General features: G+C 48.4%; 1 protein-coding gene across 1 annotated transcript in view; it reads left to right on the top strand.

The window, feature by feature from the left end:
* The window catches only part of ANXA13 (annexin A13), a 37,529-nt gene extending 24,802 nt beyond the window's left edge, over positions 1–12,727 (top strand). Inside the window, exons 9-12 of the mRNA XM_039911885.1 lie at positions 419–520; positions 2,945–3,020; positions 8,831–8,943; positions 12,514–12,727. Coding sequence (XP_039767819.1) covers positions 419–520; positions 2,945–3,020; positions 8,831–8,943; positions 12,514–12,633 — 411 coding nt within the window. The 3' untranslated portion in view covers positions 12,634–12,727. The remainder of the gene's footprint in view (positions 1–418; positions 521–2,944; positions 3,021–8,830; positions 8,944–12,513) is intronic.
* Positions 12,728–18,883: the final 6,156 nt, after the last annotated feature.

Raw genomic sequence — 18,883 nt, 5'->3', positions numbered from 1 at the left:
CCATTTTATCGTTGATTGTTGAGGTGGGGGGTAAGATTGGCCTTTGTCTATCAAAAGATATTAGAGAAAATTGTAAATTATTAGAAATGGTCTGGTGTTTAGAAATGAAAAACTGTTCATTTTTTCAATCCACATGCTTTTGTTTCAATAGCCTGATTACCTCCTAAAAATAGTTCTCCATTTCTACAATACTCAGAGGACCTAGGGGTTCGAAGTGCTGAAATAATGGATTCGATGTCTGGTCTTGCCAACCTTTAATCCATCAGTCAAGGCTCTTTACTGAGTACTTGATGGATTGATTTATTAATTTATGAATCAATCGCCTGACCTCTAGGTAAAGGCCAGGTGTACAAAAACCTTCTCGTTCAATATTTCTTGGGTCAGGATATTTTCACAATATCAACTTTGGTTCTTTGAGGCAGGAGAAGGCCGCTGGGGTACGGACGAATTGGCCTTCAATAACGTCCTGGCCAAAAGGAACCTCAGGCAACTCAATGCCACTTTCCAAGCTTATGAAACGGTAAGTTCTTTGGAACTCTCCCAGTTGTCTTAGTGCTAACGGAGACATTTTAATTAACCGCAACAACACGACTCCTGAAAACCAGAAATGAGGAGGAATCTTTGTGAGATGAACAATTTTAATTTCGGATAATCCTGATATTGTATTTTTAAATGTCTCAACCCCGGTCTATCGATGACCCTTTGGATAGAAATGGGCACCCCCCCACTCTGAAACATGCATCCTGTTTCTTGCTTCTTCTAAATTGAGAGAAGGACACCAGCCATAGGATGGTGTACCTTTTGGTTTTACCATTTGCTCCAGGCAATCCCCCTAGTTTTTAATATTGATTTTATTAAATAATAATAACAAAATGGCAGCTGAGAGTAGCTGTTGCTGCTGCTATTTTAATGGGAAGCCAGCCGAGGGGAAAAATCGGTCACTGTCACTTGATGAGATAGTCTTGTGACCTCGTCTTGTTTATAGGGACATAAATTGTCCCCAATTTATTGCCTTGTTGCTGAGCAACTGGGAACCCCTACTGGTTTGGGGGACCCTTCCGATACAGTTCCCAAGTTTGGGAGAGGAGCCGGCTGGGTTGACTCTGTATCAGCCCAGGGTGCCCTAGAAGTCAGGGGCGACCTTCAGTATGGTTCCAGGAGCTCCAGTTGGAAATGACCCTAGGGATTGACTGCAGTCAATCATATTTATTTAGTGCTTAATGTGTGCAGAGCGCTGTGCTAAGCATTTGGGAGAGTACAGTAGAACAGAGTTGGAAAACACATTACACGCTCATGGCGAGCTTCCGGTCCAGAGGGGGAGACAGACGTTAATATAATAATGTTGGTATTTGTTAAGCGCTTACTATGTGCAGAGCACTGTTCTAAGCGCTGGGGTAGACACAGGGGAATCAGGTTGTCCCATGTGGGGCTCACAGTCTTAATCCCCATTTTACAGATGAGGTAACTGAGGCACAGATAAGTTAAGTGACTTGCCCACAGTCACACAGCTGACAAGGGGCAGTGCCGGGATTCGAACCCATGATCTCTGACTCCAAAGCCCATGCTCTTTTCACTGAGCCGCGCTGCTTCTCAATATAAATTACAGACATAATAAGAGCTCTCTCCCTGGTTCTCAACCCCAAATTAGGATTCTGGGACAAGACAGCTGGAGGTTCAAGGCGTGTGGGTGGCGGTAAAGGCCTCGGGTTTGGGTCAACAAGCTTCAACTCCTGAAAAACCTGTAACAGATGTCTCTCCCATCGGGCACGGGTCCGCTACACGGGTCTGGTTGTTCCAAATACACTCTGCAAGTCCATCAGTACTTACTCCAGGATTCTGATGATTTAGAGCAGATACGGAGCTGTCTTTCACCTAATTTATAATTTCAGTACACTTAATAGACGCATTCCAAGAAAGAAGTTCCAGTATTTTTCACGCCAGAGTGAAATTCCCAATGGCCGAAGAAAATTTTCAGTTCCCTTTCATTTGCCTGTTCCCGGCTTGGCAGGTGCAGTATTTGTGTAAAGCAGATTCACAATTTACTGTAGACTGCAGTTTCTGTAAATATTTGCCCAGAAGCCTGGGGAGAGGCACTGACTGCCCGTGAATCAGTCACAGCTCCGAATTTCAACCACGTGAAGGAAGGTGACTTTTCTGAGCGAGCCGCCACGGCCACCGCCTTGCAGCTTCGGCTCCCGTTGTCTTGGAGGGAGAAGGGGAGAGAGTCTGTGCCCTTCACGTGTCGCCGGGGTGACTCGAGGCACTTGGTCCAGTTACTTAAGTACTCACTCACCTAATATCCACTTTCTTCTCCCCCTCTAGAATATAAGCTCCTCGAGGGCAAGGATTATATCTACTAATTCTATTGTTCTGCCCCAGGAATAGCAATTACGATATTTGTTTGCCGTGTATTGACTGAGCGCCTTCTATGTAGCCAGCGCTGCATTTAGCGCGTCAACATCCTCATCGACGAGTGTTTCCTGTGTGCAGAGCACTGTCCTAAGCGCTTGGGAGAGAAACAGCATGGCTCAGGGGATAAAGTCCCGGCCTGGAAGTTAGAAGGACCTGGATTCTACTGCCAGCTCCTCCGCTTGCCTGCTGGGACCACGGGCAAGTCACTTCACTTTGCTGTGCCTCAATTACCTCATCTGTAAAATGGGGATAAAGACCATGAGCTCCATGTGGAACGGGGGCTGTCCCAACCTGTTTACCTCGTATCTACTCCAGTGCTTAGTACAGTGTCTGACACACAGTAAGCACTTAACAAATACAGTGCCTGGCACATATTAGGCGCTCGTCAAATACCATAATAATAACAAATACCGTAAAAAAAGACAAGAGATGAATCCGGAGGTCAAGTGACAGCAGTAGGTCAGTGACGATAAGAGCATTAAGTTCAAATGCGTGAGTCCTACTAACAGCTGTTTGACTGTTGTATCCCCAGCTGGTTGGCAAGGACATCGAAGAGGCCATTAAATCCGAAACATCTGGAGATCTGAAGACTGCCTATTTAACTCTCGGTAAAGTTGGGAACTCTCCCATCTCCTGTAATCGTGACTTGATAGCGATAATCTGGAGCCCTGGGACGTTTTCCGTCCTGTGGATTTCGTCAGGGCAGATGGCACCTTGGAGAGCCCAGACAAGGCACCACCATTTCTGGGGCTGGGAGAGGAATGAACATGTGGGTTGCGGGAGAAATGACAGGTGACGATGACTGTGACAATTTGTTAAGCCCTTACTTCGCGCGAGGTACTGTTCTAAGCGCCGGGGTGGAATCGAGGAAACGAGGTTGGACGCAGTCCCTGTCCAACAGGGACTCACAAACTTAATCCAGCTTTACATAAGAGGGAAGCAGAGAGAAGTGAAGTGACTTACCCAAGGTCACGCAGCTGACAAGTGGCGGAGCAGGGATGAGAACCCAGGTCCTTGTGGCTCCGGCGGGGAGAGGGAACATTGGTCTTTGGATCATAACATCCTCCACTAGACGGTGAGCTGCTTGTGGGCAGGGATCGTGGCTACCAACTGCATTGCACTTTCCCAAGCACCTGGTACGGTGCACTGCACACGGGAGGTGCTCAGTAAATATCATTGATGATCTGGGAATCCTTCCAATTGCTGTGGCCATTCATTCGGTCACTGTGGCCATGGCCAGGAAGGAGGACATCTGAGCGGGTGGATCCAGTGGCCATTCTCAGGAGCAGATCTCTCCGGGGCCACAGCAGCAGGGAAAAGTTATCGGGAGTGGGAAGAGCTGGAGGGGAAAGTCAGGGAAGAAAGAGCGGCATCACGCCTAGTGGAAAGAGCACAAGCTTGCGAGTCAGGTTGTCTGCTGTGTGAACTTGGGCAAGTCACTTAACTTCTCTGCGCCTCAGTTACCTCATCTGTAAAATGAGGGTTAAGGGGCTGTGAGCCCCATGTGGAACATGTACTGTGCTCCACCTGATTAGCCTGTATCGAGCCCACCACTTAGTACAGTGCCCGGAACATAGTAAGTGCTTAACAAAGTCCATAAAAAAGAGTTACGTCATAGATGTTGTCTATGACTAGGTCTGGGATCAAATTTAATATTTCCCCAGACATATTGCACTACAGCAGATCATCACCCATCTGGCCAAATGAAGCTGCTCCTTTTGACTACTGCTGCATTTCAGTCGAATGATTTCAAGGACGGTTGATATTGACTCCATGATTGCATTTCCTCATTATGATAGATAACTCAGAACCTTTCCTCGTATGACTAGAGTTTGGATTATTCTTCCCTGGATGCATTTCCTCACACTTCTTCCACCCTGAAGAACATCTGCTTCTTTTCCAAACATCCACTCAGCTTCATGAGGCAAACCTGCAGCTTATTTCCCAACTAAGTGGCCCATCACCTACCAGAATTTAATCAGGATCAACTGGGAACTTGGAGAATTCACTGTCCATCCCTCTTCCAAATGACTTAAAAAATGTTAAATAACATTGGCCCTAAATCGATGCTTGGGCAACTCATCTACTGACAGAAAAGTGGCCGTTTAACCCCCTCTTATCCTTTATCCAGTTTAAGTATCATGGGAGAATATTGTCTCCAATCCAACGAGCATTCCAGTTTTTAAAAAGTCTTTGGCAATGAACGTGGTCAGAGGATGTTTGAGAGCTGAATATATCACGTCCAATAGTTCTCCTCTTTCTGCTGCTTATTTATCTCTTCCACCGAATGCCAGCAGATTCATGTGGCATGATTTCCTCTTAGAGAATCCAATTTGCCTTTGAATAGTTTATGCTTGCATAGTGATCGATAATTCTACATTTTATCACAGATTCTATCAGTTACCAGATATGGAGGCGTGAGTCTCGCCAAGTCTATAATTCCCAAAGTCACCTCTGGAACTCTTCTTAAACACTGGTGTTAAACTGGCTACCTGTAAGAACTGAGTAGATTGGCCATTCGCAAAGATAGGCAATACATTTTTGCCAGTTCAACTATTTGGCCTTGTAGTGTTTTTAGAACTCTTAAGCAGGTGTCTTCTGATCTTGCAGATTTGATTACATTTTGTCCATCTACCCAGACTCAATTTTCTTATGCATTCACTGCATTTTGATCGCGTACTTCTGATCCGACGATTAAAAAAAACGAACATGTGTATTGAAATATTTTCTTGATAAAGACCAAAGTCAAGAATGAATTGAGCTTCTCAGCTATCACCAAAGGAAAGAATGAACTGAGCTTCTCACTGATCTTATTTTCCATCCTTTTGACATCAATGACTCGATCGGTCAACCAGTGGTATTTATTGAGCGCTTACTGTATGCAGTGCACTCTACTAAATAGTTGGGAAAGTACAGTGCAATGGAGTTAGGAGAAGCAATCTCTATCCACAAGGAGCTTACAGCCCACAGGGGGATTCTCTGGCCAACTTTCTACTTCGGATCAATTTGAGGAATCTTTTACAGTCCTGTAGACTGCAAGCTCATAGTGGGAAGGGCACGGGTCTGCAAACTCTGTGGCACCGTACTTTCCCAAGTGCTTGGTACAGTGCTCTGCACCCAGTCAGCGCTCAATGAACGCCATGAATGATGTTGAATCTTTTGTTCACAGCTCTTGGTATTTTATGCACAGTAAGTCTCATACACTCATCTGACCCACCTAATCTTTTTCCGTCTGCTCTGCCACCTCTGAGAAGTTTCCTTCTTCTCCTCACTAAGATGAGCATTCCTCCTTCGAAAAGGATACTTTGACTTGGATGATCTCTTGGACTTGACCACTTATCCAAGCAAGGTTTCTGTTGGAGTATCTGTCCTCGGTTTGCTGTTCTTGTGCCCACGTTTTCCTAAGGGCTTGGATTACAAAGGTACCTACTTGTGAAATCCAAGTAACAAGTCCTTGCAGATACCTGGTGGATTGAGAGGGTCCTTTTCTGTTTCATTTCCTTTAACATTTCAGAAGAGAAAGTCCCTCTTAGAGAGAACTCTACAGCGAGGAGGGAGTCCAGACCTCAGAATGTGCCAGGAGAATCTCTCAAGGCATCACCAAGGGGCAGGAAAAAACAGAGGAGGGATAGAAGGGTTGAGGCTGGCAGCTGCTTTTTCCCCATTAGTAAGAGCTAAAGTAATTGCGTTACCATTGTCCACCATCCAAAAGTGAGGTGTCCAGGGCAGAAAATCAAATGGCACCTGGAACTGAAAGGAGAATTCTCAGAACCCGTAGAGGAAAAACAACTGGGGAAGTTAAAAAACAGCTCTCAGGCTGCCAGCCTTTCCTCGGTATTTTGGAATGACGACAGCCATTGATTATTTTCGTGCATTCTTTCTTTGCATTTAAACCAGCAGGCCTTGTGCTATCTCTGTAGACATCAGCACCCCTGGTGTTGCACATGACATTTTGGATTCATCATTGAGTCTGAGAGAGAAAGGGTTATTCACAGGGCTGAAAGCTGTGTCTCCAACCCCGACCAAGCTAAGGCGTCTCATTATTTACCCTCCTACACCCCGGCTGACACTTCCCCTAACTTTGCACGTCCTTTCCCCTTCTATAAATTTCTGAAATAAGAGATCTGGAACAGTGACAGTGGGTAAGAAGGGACGGAGAAGAGAGGACGCAAGAGAGGGTCATCGCCAAAATAACCTAAATAAAGTTTAACCTTAATAACATTATGATTGCAGCATTTGTTAAATGCTTTCTGTAGGCCAAGCATTCTACCAAGCAACGGGGTAGATAAAATTCATTCAGATCTGACCCAGTCCCTTTCCCAAATAGAGCTCCCAGTCCATGGGATAGAGAGACGAGGTATCGGATGAAAAAACAGAGAAAAGCCGTACAGACTAGTGGAAAGAGCACAGGTCTAGGAGTCAGAGGACTTGGGTTCAAATCCCGGCTCTACCATTCGTCTGTTGGGCTACCTCAGGCAAGTCATGACTTCTCTGTACCTCGGTTTCCTCTTCTGTAAAATGGGAATTAAATCCTACTCGTTCCCCCTTAGACCGTAAACCCCATGTGGACGGGGATTATATCCAACCCGATGTTCTTGTAACTACCCCAGGGCTCAGTACAGTGCTTGGCACATAGGAAGCACTTAACAAGTCCCATCATTATTATTATTATAAGTGACTTGCCTAAGGTCAGCCAAAGGGCAAGCGGGGAGGTGGGATTAGAACTCCCTGACTCCTAGGCCTAGTCTTCAAACTAGGTAATGCTACTTCTCAAAAATTGCCTGAGAATAGGCTGAGTAGTCCATGTCGCCAGAAGTATTTTAGGGTACAGCCAGTTCTATAATGTGGCGGTTTCGTTCTTGACAAACAGCAGGTGAAGGAACACTTCCGTCATAGTGCCGACAACCTGATCTCCGTCCAAACGCTTAGCTGCAGATCACATCGTGGCCTACCTAGGCAGACAGTGTGGTCAGAGGAGGTGGGAAAGCCTCTTTTACTGTGACTTTTGTGTAGCAAAAGCGTGTTAAAGGAGAACCGAGGGGTGGGGGAGGGGGAGTATGTGCGTATTTTTATATATCTATGTTCGCCACTGACTTAACTTCCTCCCTTAGATATGGTCTCCCATGGCGTAGAATTGAGTTTACATTGCCTAGTATTTTACAAGACCTCAGCTCCAAACCTGTTTATTTTTTTACATTTAGCGCAACAGGGAGAAAAGGTACGAAAGACCCCCATAGGGGTGGCAGGCAAGGAGAGGTAGCGGACTTAGATTTCATCGTTCGATCGTATTTATTGAGCGCTTACTATGTGCAGAGCGCTTTCTTCTTACCCTGAAGCTCTCTTTGTCTGCGTAGGAATCTGTCACCCGACACGTGAGCGAAGAAGGGAAAGAAGATGCTGCCCTGGTGGCCTTTAGCAAGCTGGGAGACACCCTCCCCTCGGCCCCAGTCCGCTCACAAAACAGAACCAGGGTATCCTTGCATCTGTAGTGCTTCCTTCTCTTCCCCTCCTTCCCCTCCTCTGGCAGAGAGTGCTTCCTTGTCTTTCTCTCTCCATAGTCAATACATCTTTTGGAAAAAACACATACACCCTCTTGTTCCAGAACACAAGGGTGTACGTTTGGGCTTTAGAAGGCTGGCAGGGAATTAAGGAATGTCCTTCGGGCGATGGGAGCCCGTTCGGATCCTGCTCTCAGCGTTCTCCCTCCTATTTACACTGTGAGGTCCGCGTGGGACGAGGGACCGCGCCGGACCTGATTAACTTGTATCTCCCTCAGTGCTTAATAAATAAATAATAATAACAATAATGATAATGAAATCACGATGTCAGAAGAAATGAGTGTGTACGTGCAGGGGCATTAGGGAAGTACGTAAGAGCACAGGTTCAGCGGTGATGAGTAACAGCGTGGCCTAGCAGATAGAGCACAAGCCTGGGAGTCAGAAGGACCTGGGTTCTGATCCTGACTCCAGCGCCTGTCTGCTGAGTGACCTTGGGCAAATCACTTAACTTCTCTGTGCCTCAATGACCTCATCTGTAAAATGGGGATTAAGCCTGTGAGGCCCACGTGGGACATACAGTGCACGGCACACAGTAAGAGCTTAACAGATACCGTAAAAAACGGTTAGCTCACTTTATCCCTATTATCGTTAGACCCTTATTTCTCAAATACGTCAGCGGTTTACATATTCTAATAATTACCCAAGAATAAGATGGGGGTGGGGGACGGTTCAGGGCCCCCTGAAAAAGCACTCTAGCTTCGGGGGTTTGTGAACAGACTTACGCCACCACGCTCTGCTTCGAGGCTAGTGAAACTGGGTTACTTTCTGTTACCTTGGGTTGAGCCTCGGGCCCCGGGTAAGGGGCCGAGAGACTGGTGTGGTAGATAATAGCCCACTCACCCGTGTCCACTCTATCCCAGTGAGATGTGCCCGAGACTGCCCCGGCTACTTCGCTGAGCTTCTGCACGAGTCCATGAAGGGAGCTGGGACCGACGAGGAGACGCTGATCCGAATCGTCGTGTCGAGAGCAGAGGTAAGTCTCTTACAGCAGAACTGGAACGTGAATTTTTAGGAGCTAGACTACGCCGTCCCTACCCTGTGTGCTTGATATGAAATCGAGATATTTGGTCTATTTTCATCACACGTGGCTCTAAGGGGCTGAAGATGTTTTCTTTTATAAAGGGGCACTGATTTTTCACTCGGAGCATGGGAGTAAACTTGGAGGTGGAGCTTTGAGGGTCAGGGCTTGGAGTTGAGGTTTTGAGGGTTAGGGCACTGGAGGCGAAGTTCTGAATAATAACCATAATGATAATGATGTTGGTATTTGTTAAGCACTCACTATGTGCAGAGCACTGTTCTAAGAGCTGGGGGGAGATACAGGGTAATCAGGTCGTCCCGCGTGAGGCTCACAGTCTTAATCCCCATTTTACAGATGAGGTAACTGAGGCCCAGAGAAGTGAAGTGACTTGCCCACAGTCACACAGTTAGGTGGCCAAGCTAGGATTCGAACCCATGACCTCTGACCCCCAAGCCCGGGGTTTTTCCACTGAGCCACGCTGCTTCCCCATGGGTGGAGCTTTAAGGGGCAAGGCATTGGAGGCGGAGCTCTGAAGGGGCAGGGTATCGGAGGTGAAGCTCTTAAGGGCGAGGCGCTAGGGAGGAGTGTGGTCAGGCTGAACTCAAGAACAAAAGAGGAAGTGGTGGGGAAAATGGAGGAAAAGGTTAGGGATTGGAGGAAAGAGAAGGAGAAAAGGGAAGCAAAGCATATAAAAGGAAGAACATCTGCTCTTCCTTCACTGCTCCCCCTCTGGTCCTTAGCCATTAGCTTCCTTCCTCCTCCCCCTTTAATAATAATAATAATAATAATAATGATGATGATGTTGGAAAATTTGTTAAGTGCTTACTAAGTGCAGAGCACTGTTCTGAGCACTGGGGTAGATAGCGCTTAACAAATACCAACATTATTATTATTATTATTCATCCCCATTTTACAGATGAGGTCACTGAGGCACAAAGAAGTTAAGTGACTTGCCCACAGTCACACAGCTGACAAGTAGCAGAGCTGGGATTCGAACCCATGACCTCCGACTCCCAAGCCCGGGCTCTTTCCACTGAGCCACGCCGCTTTATTGGTTGAGTGGGCAGCCAGGGTAATTAAGGATGAATTTGCAATGGCAGAAGTCAGCCTCCTGTCTGGATAATAATAATTTGTCAAGCAGTTAGACCGTGCCAAGCTCTGTACTAAGTACCGGGGTAGAAACGAGATCATCGGGTCCCACACGGGGCTCACAGTCCAAGTAGGAGGGAGAATAGGTATTGAATCCCCGTTTGTAGTTGAGGAAACTGAGGCACAGAGAAGTGAAGTGACTAGCCCGAGGTCACACACAGCAGGCAGGTTGCGGAGCCGGGATTAGAACCCAGGTCTTCTGGCTCCCACGCTCGTGCTTCATCCACCGGGCCTCACTGCTCCGCTCATTTCCAACAACAGCTCCCCGCAACCCGAACGCAGGAGTGGAGGAAGAGTACCAGGGATGCGATCCAGGGCCGGGGGTGCGAGATCAACCCAGGGACGGGGCGGAGAGGGAGGGGCAGCTGAGTTTGGCGGCGAGGGCGGGGTTGAGGGTGTGGATTTGTACATCCGGAGAGGGAAGCCTTGCCAGGGACTCCAGGTGGAGCGAGACATCTTGGAGGCGGCAAAAAGGGTCTCGGGGTTGGTGGAGAACAGTTCCGAGGAGTCGGGGAACGCGGGCGAGGTGGCTTTGGAATAGAGACGTTACTGATCCTAGTCTCTTTCGGAGAGGCGAGGAACGGGAAGTTAACTAAGGTTTTTGGAAAAGGCTCTGCGGCCTGCCGCCGATGGGGCTGCATTAAGAGGAAAGGGTCATTTTATTCTGCGGTTGGAAGAGTGGAAATGGGGAGTGAGAGTGGGAGAGGAAGGGGGGGCTTCATGACGCTAAAAAAAGTCTCTATTGATCCAAGTGGGGAAGATCCCAACTCAAACTCTGATCCACTGCCCTTGGTAAAGTAATTCATTACAGCTGGAGCCGTATTTGAATAACTTAGCAACCAGAAAAGCTATTTATTCTTTAATTCTATTCTTGGAATTCTCTTTTCTCCTCTGCTCCCTTTTTTCTTTTCTTTTTGTTTCTCCTCCCTTTTCTTCCTTTGTCTCTCTCTCCCTCCCTTCCTGTTTTTCCGTGCCTCCCTCTCCTCCTCTCTGTAGTCCATCCTGGAATAGAATCCATAACACCATGCCATCTCTCACCCTCACAGGCTGGATCTACTTGGGGCCGATGGCAAGGTCTGACACCCCCCAGTGTGATTCCAGCCAGAACAGGTCAATCAGTTGATCAATCAGTCTTATTTACTGTGAGCGCTTACTCTGCGCAGAGCACTGTACCAAGCGCTTGGGAGAGTAAAACAGAATTAGAAGCAGCATGGTGTAGCGGATAGAATGGGGCCTGAGCAGGTCAGAAAGTCATGGGTTCTAATCCCGGCTCCACCGCTTGTCTGCTGTGTGACCTTGGGCAAGTCGCTTCATTTCTCTGTGCCTTAGTTACCTCATCTGTAAAATGGGGATTGAGACTCTGAGCCCCATGTGGGACAGGGACTGTGTCTAACCTGATTTGCTTGTATCCAGTCCAGCACTTAGTAAGGTGTCTGGCACTTAGTAAGAACTTTAATACCACAACTATTATTAGAATTAGCAGACACGTTCTCAGCCCCTAATGAGCCCAGGAAGTGGAAGCCATTGCCAAGTCATCCCTGGGCCAAAGGACACCAAATTCTAAGCTTCCCCCCCCCACCCCACCCCGAACACTTCGGGGATTCAGGTTCACTTTGCCAGACACCCGTCGCTTTCCTAAGGCTGCCTTAGGGCAGGCTCAAATTCTCCGAGTCAGCCCCGAAGGTAACCTCCCCACCCTAAGGTCACTCTATGGGGTCAGCTCTGGGGTCATTCTAGCTGGAGGTAACCCCCCACCAGGTCTTGCTTAGCTTGGCCCGTGCCCCCAGAGGTGACCAAAACAGACCAGACTTTGGGGGTGGATGGTAGGGTAGCTAGGAACAGTGAGCGCAGACATTTATTTGCCTCTGAGAATACTATAGCACGTCAGCAACCCCTCCTTCCTTCCCTCTCCCACTTCCTGGTTCGTCTCTCTCTTCCTGTCATTTTTACTCTTTCCCTCTCCGTGTTTGGCTCTCAAATCGAGGCCGATGCCAGAGGCCGGATCTTCAGGCCCCACATGGGGCTCACAGTCTAAGTAAGGCGAGAGATGAGGTATCAAATCCCCATTTGCAGTTGAGGAAACTGAGGCACAGAGAAGTGAGGTGACATGCCCGAGGTCACACACAGCAGGCAAGTTGCAGAGCTGGCATTTTTACTCTTTTCTTCTCTGTGGCTTTCAAATGTAGGCAGATGCCAGAGGCCAGCGCCAGCAACCTGAACCCCTGATTCTGGTCTGGGAGGCAGGGTATCAAATTTGAGCCGCGACGTACTCCCGGCACGGAGCCTGTGATCCCTGGAGGAGGGGCTGGGGGTGATGAGGGAAACTAAGGCTTCCGGGGGCAGGGCCGGCCCTCATTCTGCCTCCTTTCCTCACAGGTCGACCTGCAGGCCATAAAGGAGAAGTTCCAGGAGGTTTACCAGAAGTCCCTCTCTGACGCTATACGCTCTGACACGTCCGGTGATTTCAGGAAGCTACTAGTTGCCTTGCTTCACTGAACCGACTCAGCAGCCGAGAGAAGCCAGGAGAAACCGCCTTCCGTTTGTCTTTTCCAAACCAGAAATGAAAATATGAAACCGCCAAGAAAAAACAGCGAGTATTCCGGTCTGTTTTCTTTGCAGTTTGAAAACGTGCTTCCATGAATTACTGGCTATTATCAAGGTCAGGTAGTTTACCTTTAGATGAGATTTCCAAATTTGCTGGTGCAATCAATCAGTGGAATTCATTGAACGCTTACTGTGTGCAGAGCACTACGCTACTCTCCACTTGGGAGAGGACAATACAATAGAGTTGATAGGCGTGATCCCTGCCCACAAGGAACTTACAGTCTAAAAGTTGAGAAAGACATTACGAGCACTTGCAGATAGGGAAGATGGGAAAATGTCGTCCAAGTGCATGGACGACACAGAAGGGAGAGCAAATCGGGGAAACGAAGACCTAGCTGGGGAAGGTCTCTTGCAGGAGATGTGATTTTAGTATGGTTTTGAAGGTGGGAAGAGGGTTGGACTGTTGGATATGAAGGGGAAGGGAGTTCCGGGCCAGAGAGAGGATGGGCAAAGGGTCAGTGGCGAGAGAGAAGAGATCGAGACACAGTGAGTAGGTTGGCATTAGAAGAGTGAAGTGGGCGGGTTGAGTTGTAGTAAAGATCAGAGAGGTAAAGATAGGAGGGGGCAAGCTGGTTGAGTGCCTTAAAGCGGAGAGTAAGGAGTTCAATCAGCACCGAACTCACTCGGCTGGCCTCCGCGCTCTCCTTTTCTTCTTTCTTTAACGTATCGCCGAATGTTCGCAAAGCCCAGACGCTTGATGGAAACTCTGAAGTAGATGGCAGAGGTATGCGTTGATAATAAAAGTGTATATGGTGTACACAGAAGTAGATTCACGCTCAGTTCGGCTAGAACCCAGGGGTTACACAACTGACGGACCGTGGGTGAGGGGACGACACGGGGCACTCTGAAATCAGTCGAGCCGAGCCCAGACTAGACATTTCAGTCCCCGGGGCCAGAGAGAGAGACCGTGCGTCTTCTACCGGAGATGGAGATCTCCTGGGGCTGCCATTTTGAAGCCCCGCTGAAGACATGGCCCGAGATGGCCTGGATCACCTGGGATCAGCCCTGCCACTGCCGCCCCCAAATCCGGCAGGAGCGGTGGGGCTAAATCTGGACAAACTGGCTTGTCTGGAAGAGGACAACGATGAGAAAAGGCCGGTGCCATCCCATTAGGCCTTTCTCCACCTCCCTTCTCTTATATCTCTCCCCCACCTGCATCTGGCACCACCCTATCTGGTCTCCTTAACGTAAGGAAACCAGATTTCTGGTAGCCCACTGGAAAGTTTGAAGGCCAGAACAACTCCCTGCTGCTCCTTGGCCCGCCTTCCCCATACGGAGCCTGGGGCCTTGCCCACTCTGAAACCTGGATTCCCGGGGAGAGCTGGTCCAAGATAGCACTACTGGAGGAGCAGATAGTTCTCCGTGGACATGTATATGCCCGTATGTGTGGGGTGTGCGAGTGTGTGTTTGTGTGTATAATTTTCCCACTTCTTTGACTTTGCACCTCACTGGTCCCCGTGCTCACCCCGCACTAGTTGCACTCCTGGAAGGACCGTGGGAGTCTTGGGGTCCTACATCAATTTGCCCAGTGCCCCTCTGGCCCAGGGAGGTGTCTGGATCCACAGTGCCTTCCCCAAAGGCCTAAGGTCCTGCTTCCAAGTATGTTCAGGTTGACAACATTGCATGGAGCTGCATCTGGAAACAGGAGCTCACCCTGAGATTGGGGAGCTCTCCTGCCAAGCTGGGCACCTTCCAGCCGCTGCCCACCACTGTCCAACTCCAGCCTCTGCCCACCACCGCCCACCTCCGGGCCCTGCCCACCACTCCCTCCCAGATCCTTTGCCACCCAAGGCTCAGGCCAGTGGGGGAACAGCCCAGGGTCCTATTCTGTTGAACCGCAGTTACGGCAAAGCTATTGCAGCCTTTTTCCTGAAGGGACTCAGAGTCATCTCTGCTATGGCGGAGGGATTAAACGGTCTCTGGAGGAGAACGAATATCTGGGTTGGTCTGGCCACAAACTGTTAATCCATCAGTGGTATTTTCTGAGCGCTTACTGTGTACGGAACACTGGACTAAGCCCTAAGTAACTGACAGCAGTCAAACCAGACTGGCTGGCAGACATCTGAAGAAGGATCATTAGTCTCAAGGAAATGCTTCACGAATATTGGGGGGAGTTAAGAAACAGACTCAAAACAGCCACAGAAAATGGATGGGTGAAAACCAGCATGGCCTGGGGGAAGCAGTGGGGTCTACTGGGAAGAGAACAGGCCTAGGAGTCGGAGGACTTGGGTTCTAATCCTGTCTCCACCACGTGCCTGCTACTGTGACCTTGGGCAGGTCATCATGATCGTCATCATCATGTTCATCATCAATGGCATTTACGGAATTCTTACTCTGCGCAGAGCACTGTACTAAGCACTTGGGAGAGTTCAGTACAACACATTTGACAGATATGTTCTCTGCCTACAGTGACCTTCCAGTCACTTCTCTGTGCCTCGGTTACCTCGTCTGTGGGAATTTAGACTGTCCAACCCGATTAGCTTGTATTTACCCCAGTGCTTAGTTCAGTGGCTGGAACAAGCACAATTAACACTTAACAAGTACCAATAAAAGTTAAATACAAATGAAAACCACTTAACAAATACCAGTAAAAAATTTAAAAAGCGAAGGACGGACTTCATATGTACTCACTACAGAATGGTCACTCGTGCGTCTTTTCAATCCCTCGCTCCGGAGCAAGGGAGAATCGGGGTCCCCCTGCAGAAACCCTCAAGATTCAAGGGTAGGAACGGACGGCTATACGACGTCAGTATGTTTCACGGCTCTATGTATAGGCGACACTTGCTCTGACTCACGCAACGGTTGCTTGGTCATCTGAAATATCCCTACCCAGTGATTCAGACGTTGGAGAGGATCAAGGCGACTATCCATCGTGTCAGTTACAGCTTAATGGATAACCCCAAACCTCGTCCCCCTGAAACTCCCCCAAGGCTATACGAAGCAGCTGGTTGCTTCCCAAAAGAGAAGCGAGATTCCTCGATAGCGTCGTTTAAATGTGAGACTTTTAAATGTGGGTAAATATGTATGAAATGCGAGACATTTAAATGTGGGTAAATATGTATGAAGCCAGGTTGCACTTTGGGGTGGGTGGAGAAGGACCAAGAATCCAGTCGGCCTCTAAACCCTCCCCATGGTTTCTTTGTCCTCCCAGAAATGACTGCAGAAAGCCCCTTGTGGAGGGGAGGTGATGGGAAAAGATGATCATTTCATTCATTCAATGGTATTTATTGAGCACTCACTACGTGCAGAGCACTGTACTAAGCGCTTGGAACATACAGTTCGGCCTCAGATAGAGACAATCCCTGCCGTCGTCTCTAGGACGAGCTGCCCGAGGTCTATATCTTCCAGAGGAGGAAGCTACAGTGGTGTTGGAAATGCCAGTCCCATGCACATGCTTACTAGTGCTGTTTCTGTTGGGAGAACGGCGTCGCTATTCAACTCTTAGAAATAAATAAATAGTCCAGAAATACCACAATTTTTTTAAAAAACAACTTATTACAGAGCCAAAGTTTCTTCAACACTTTGTTCCCTAAAACACACTTTGTTGGGTTTTAATGGTCTCTGTTAAGCAGTTACTATGTTAAGGACTGTACTAAGCGCTCGAGTAGATACAAAATCATCAGGTTCAACACAATCTCTGTCCCATGTGGTGCTCACAGTCTAAGTAAGAGGGAGAACAGGTATTGCATTCCTATTCTGCAGAGGAGGGAACTGAGACACGGACTTGCCCCAGGATTAGAACCCAGGTCCTCGGACTCCCGAGTACGTGCTCTTTCCACTAGGCAACACTGCTTCCCTAGGCAAGCTCCTTTGTTAGCTCCTTCGTTTTCCTGCCTCCACACAAGATCAAGCAAATCCTCTGACAGGCCAAAGCTCTCCCCACCTTTCTCAAGTCCTCCTAAAATCCCAACTCCTCCAGCAAGCCCACCCTGATTTGCTGCCAGAACTCTAAGTCATATAAAGCCACCGGCCCTCTTGAGCACTCAGGCATTTATTTATGTCCATCCTTGGCTCTTTTGTAAATCTGGAAACCGATAGTAAGCCCGGCTATTCATCTCGACTGCTCATTGTAAATATTTTTATGTTTGTCTCCCCTGTTGGAGTGTAAGCTCCTCATGGGCAGGGAAAGAGTGCCACTTCCTCCTTTTGCACTCCCTGAGCACTTAATACAGTGTTTTGCTCCAAACAGGCATCTGACAGGCGCTTAGTAAATACGACTGATTGAATGAAAGAATGAATAATACTTCCCCCCATGAAAGAATGAGAAGTCTGCCCGTCGTGGAAGGGCTTCAGAAATCCCTCTGAGAGCTGTTGGTCGTTTCTTATTTTTTATTTATTTATACCACCATCTGTCTTCCTCTCTAGACCGTAAACTTGTTGCGGGGAAGGGAACGGGTCTACCGACTCTGTTATATCGTACTCGCCCAAGTACTTGGTACTGTCCTCTGCACCTGGTAAGCGCTCAATAAATATGACCGTCGCAGCAACTCCCCTCAATGAATATCCCAGCCATATTTCTCCCTGGTGACAGCTGATATGAGCTTCAAATATTGAGGCGGCAGAGAGGGTCATGGAGGGGAAAGGGAAAAATCAACGGCATTTATTGAGCACCTGGTGTGTGCAGAGTGCTCTACTAAACACTTGGGAGAGTACCATAGAGGTAGAAGGCATGACTCCTGCCCACAAGGAGCTTGTAATTTAATGAAGCATTTTTTCCCTTCTTGTAAATTTTAAAAACTACCGCCGGGGCCATAAAAATGGCCTTAATCAGATCACCTATTTCCTCGCCACCAGAGATACCAGCCCAAGCTCTCAAATTGAAAGAGAGGAGTTTATTTCAGGCTACTTTGAAATTGTCAGCCCATCGTTCACCTCTAACGGTGTTAGGAACAACGTGTCATTCCAAATAACCTTTGCTTCACGCTGAACTATCTGTTTTCGAATCGGCTCTGAGGAAAACCCCGGCATTGATCCCGGGGTCCTGTCTGAGCTCCATCCAGGACACCGGGATTGCCACCCCCCACCCCCGGAGGACGGAAGCCAGGGAGGGGACCTGGGAGTGGGCAGGGAGATGGAGGGATTTGCTCTAGGCAAAGGAAGCAGAGAGCCACCGGGACCCAGAACGTACCCGTTTATTGTTATACTCTACCCTCCAAAACACTTTATACAATAAACGCTCAGTAAATACAACTATCTGACTGATTAGACCCAGCCAGGAGGAATCGAAGGCCAAATTAGAAGCTGAACCATGACCCTGTGAGCAACCGGACATTTTAAATGGTATTTGTTGAGCATTTGCTGTGTGCTAGGCAGTATACTAGACTCTGGTTAGATGCAAGCCAATTAGATTGGACATAGTCCATGTCCCACATGGGGCTCACAGTCTTAATGCCCATTTTGCAGATGAGGTAACTGAGGTTCAGAGAAGTCAAGTCTCTTGCCCAAGGTCACCCAGCAGACAAGTGGCAGAGGTGGGGTCGTGTCTAATTCCTGGGATGGGTGGAAGGCCCAGAAGAATAAACATTTGGAAGAACAAATCAGGTGCCAGGGAAGAAAACGTCGGGACAGTTTCACGATTATCTTCCCCCGGTAGGAGCTCCGCTGAATTTCATCCCAAAGGAATTCCTACCTTTTCCTGCCGGGGCCAGTTTCCAAATAAATTCTTGGCCGCGTCACCCGGTGAAGGCGAAAGGATCTATGGATTGCTTAAGAAGAAGAAAGCAGCTTTTTCATCCTGCGGGCCCTGGTGCCAATGCCTCAACCTGTGGAGGAGGAGGTTGGGAGAGCCAAGTTCTTTTCCTGGCTCACCAAAGAGTCTGGATGTGGGCTTAAAACCTCTCTCGGCTCTGTCTCCTGACAAATGACTGCCATCAGAAGACCCACCTAGTTCACTAGATCGGGGTCAGGTTTCCCCCAGAGCGAACTTTCTTAACCCTAAAACATTTATCTCATGCTGATGGAATTGTCGCGCCCATCCTGCCTTACGCCAACCCAGCGGGATGGAGAAAGGCAGCCTCAACTTGGCACCACTTCCACTAAACCTGGGGAAGACAGCGCAGCTGTTGCCGTAGCCATCACCGGGGCTGCCGTTGTGACGGCGGAGCCTGAAATTCTCCTCCTCTAGCCACTGTACCTTACCGAT

Source organism: Ornithorhynchus anatinus, chromosome 4 (assembly GCF_004115215.2).
Source record: "Ornithorhynchus anatinus isolate Pmale09 chromosome 4, mOrnAna1.pri.v4, whole genome shotgun sequence".
In the NCBI taxonomy this organism is placed as follows: Eukaryota; Metazoa; Chordata; class Mammalia; order Monotremata; family Ornithorhynchidae; genus Ornithorhynchus; species Ornithorhynchus anatinus.
Note: the sequence above shows the minus strand (reverse complement) of the source record. Positions and strands in the feature narration are given on the sequence as shown.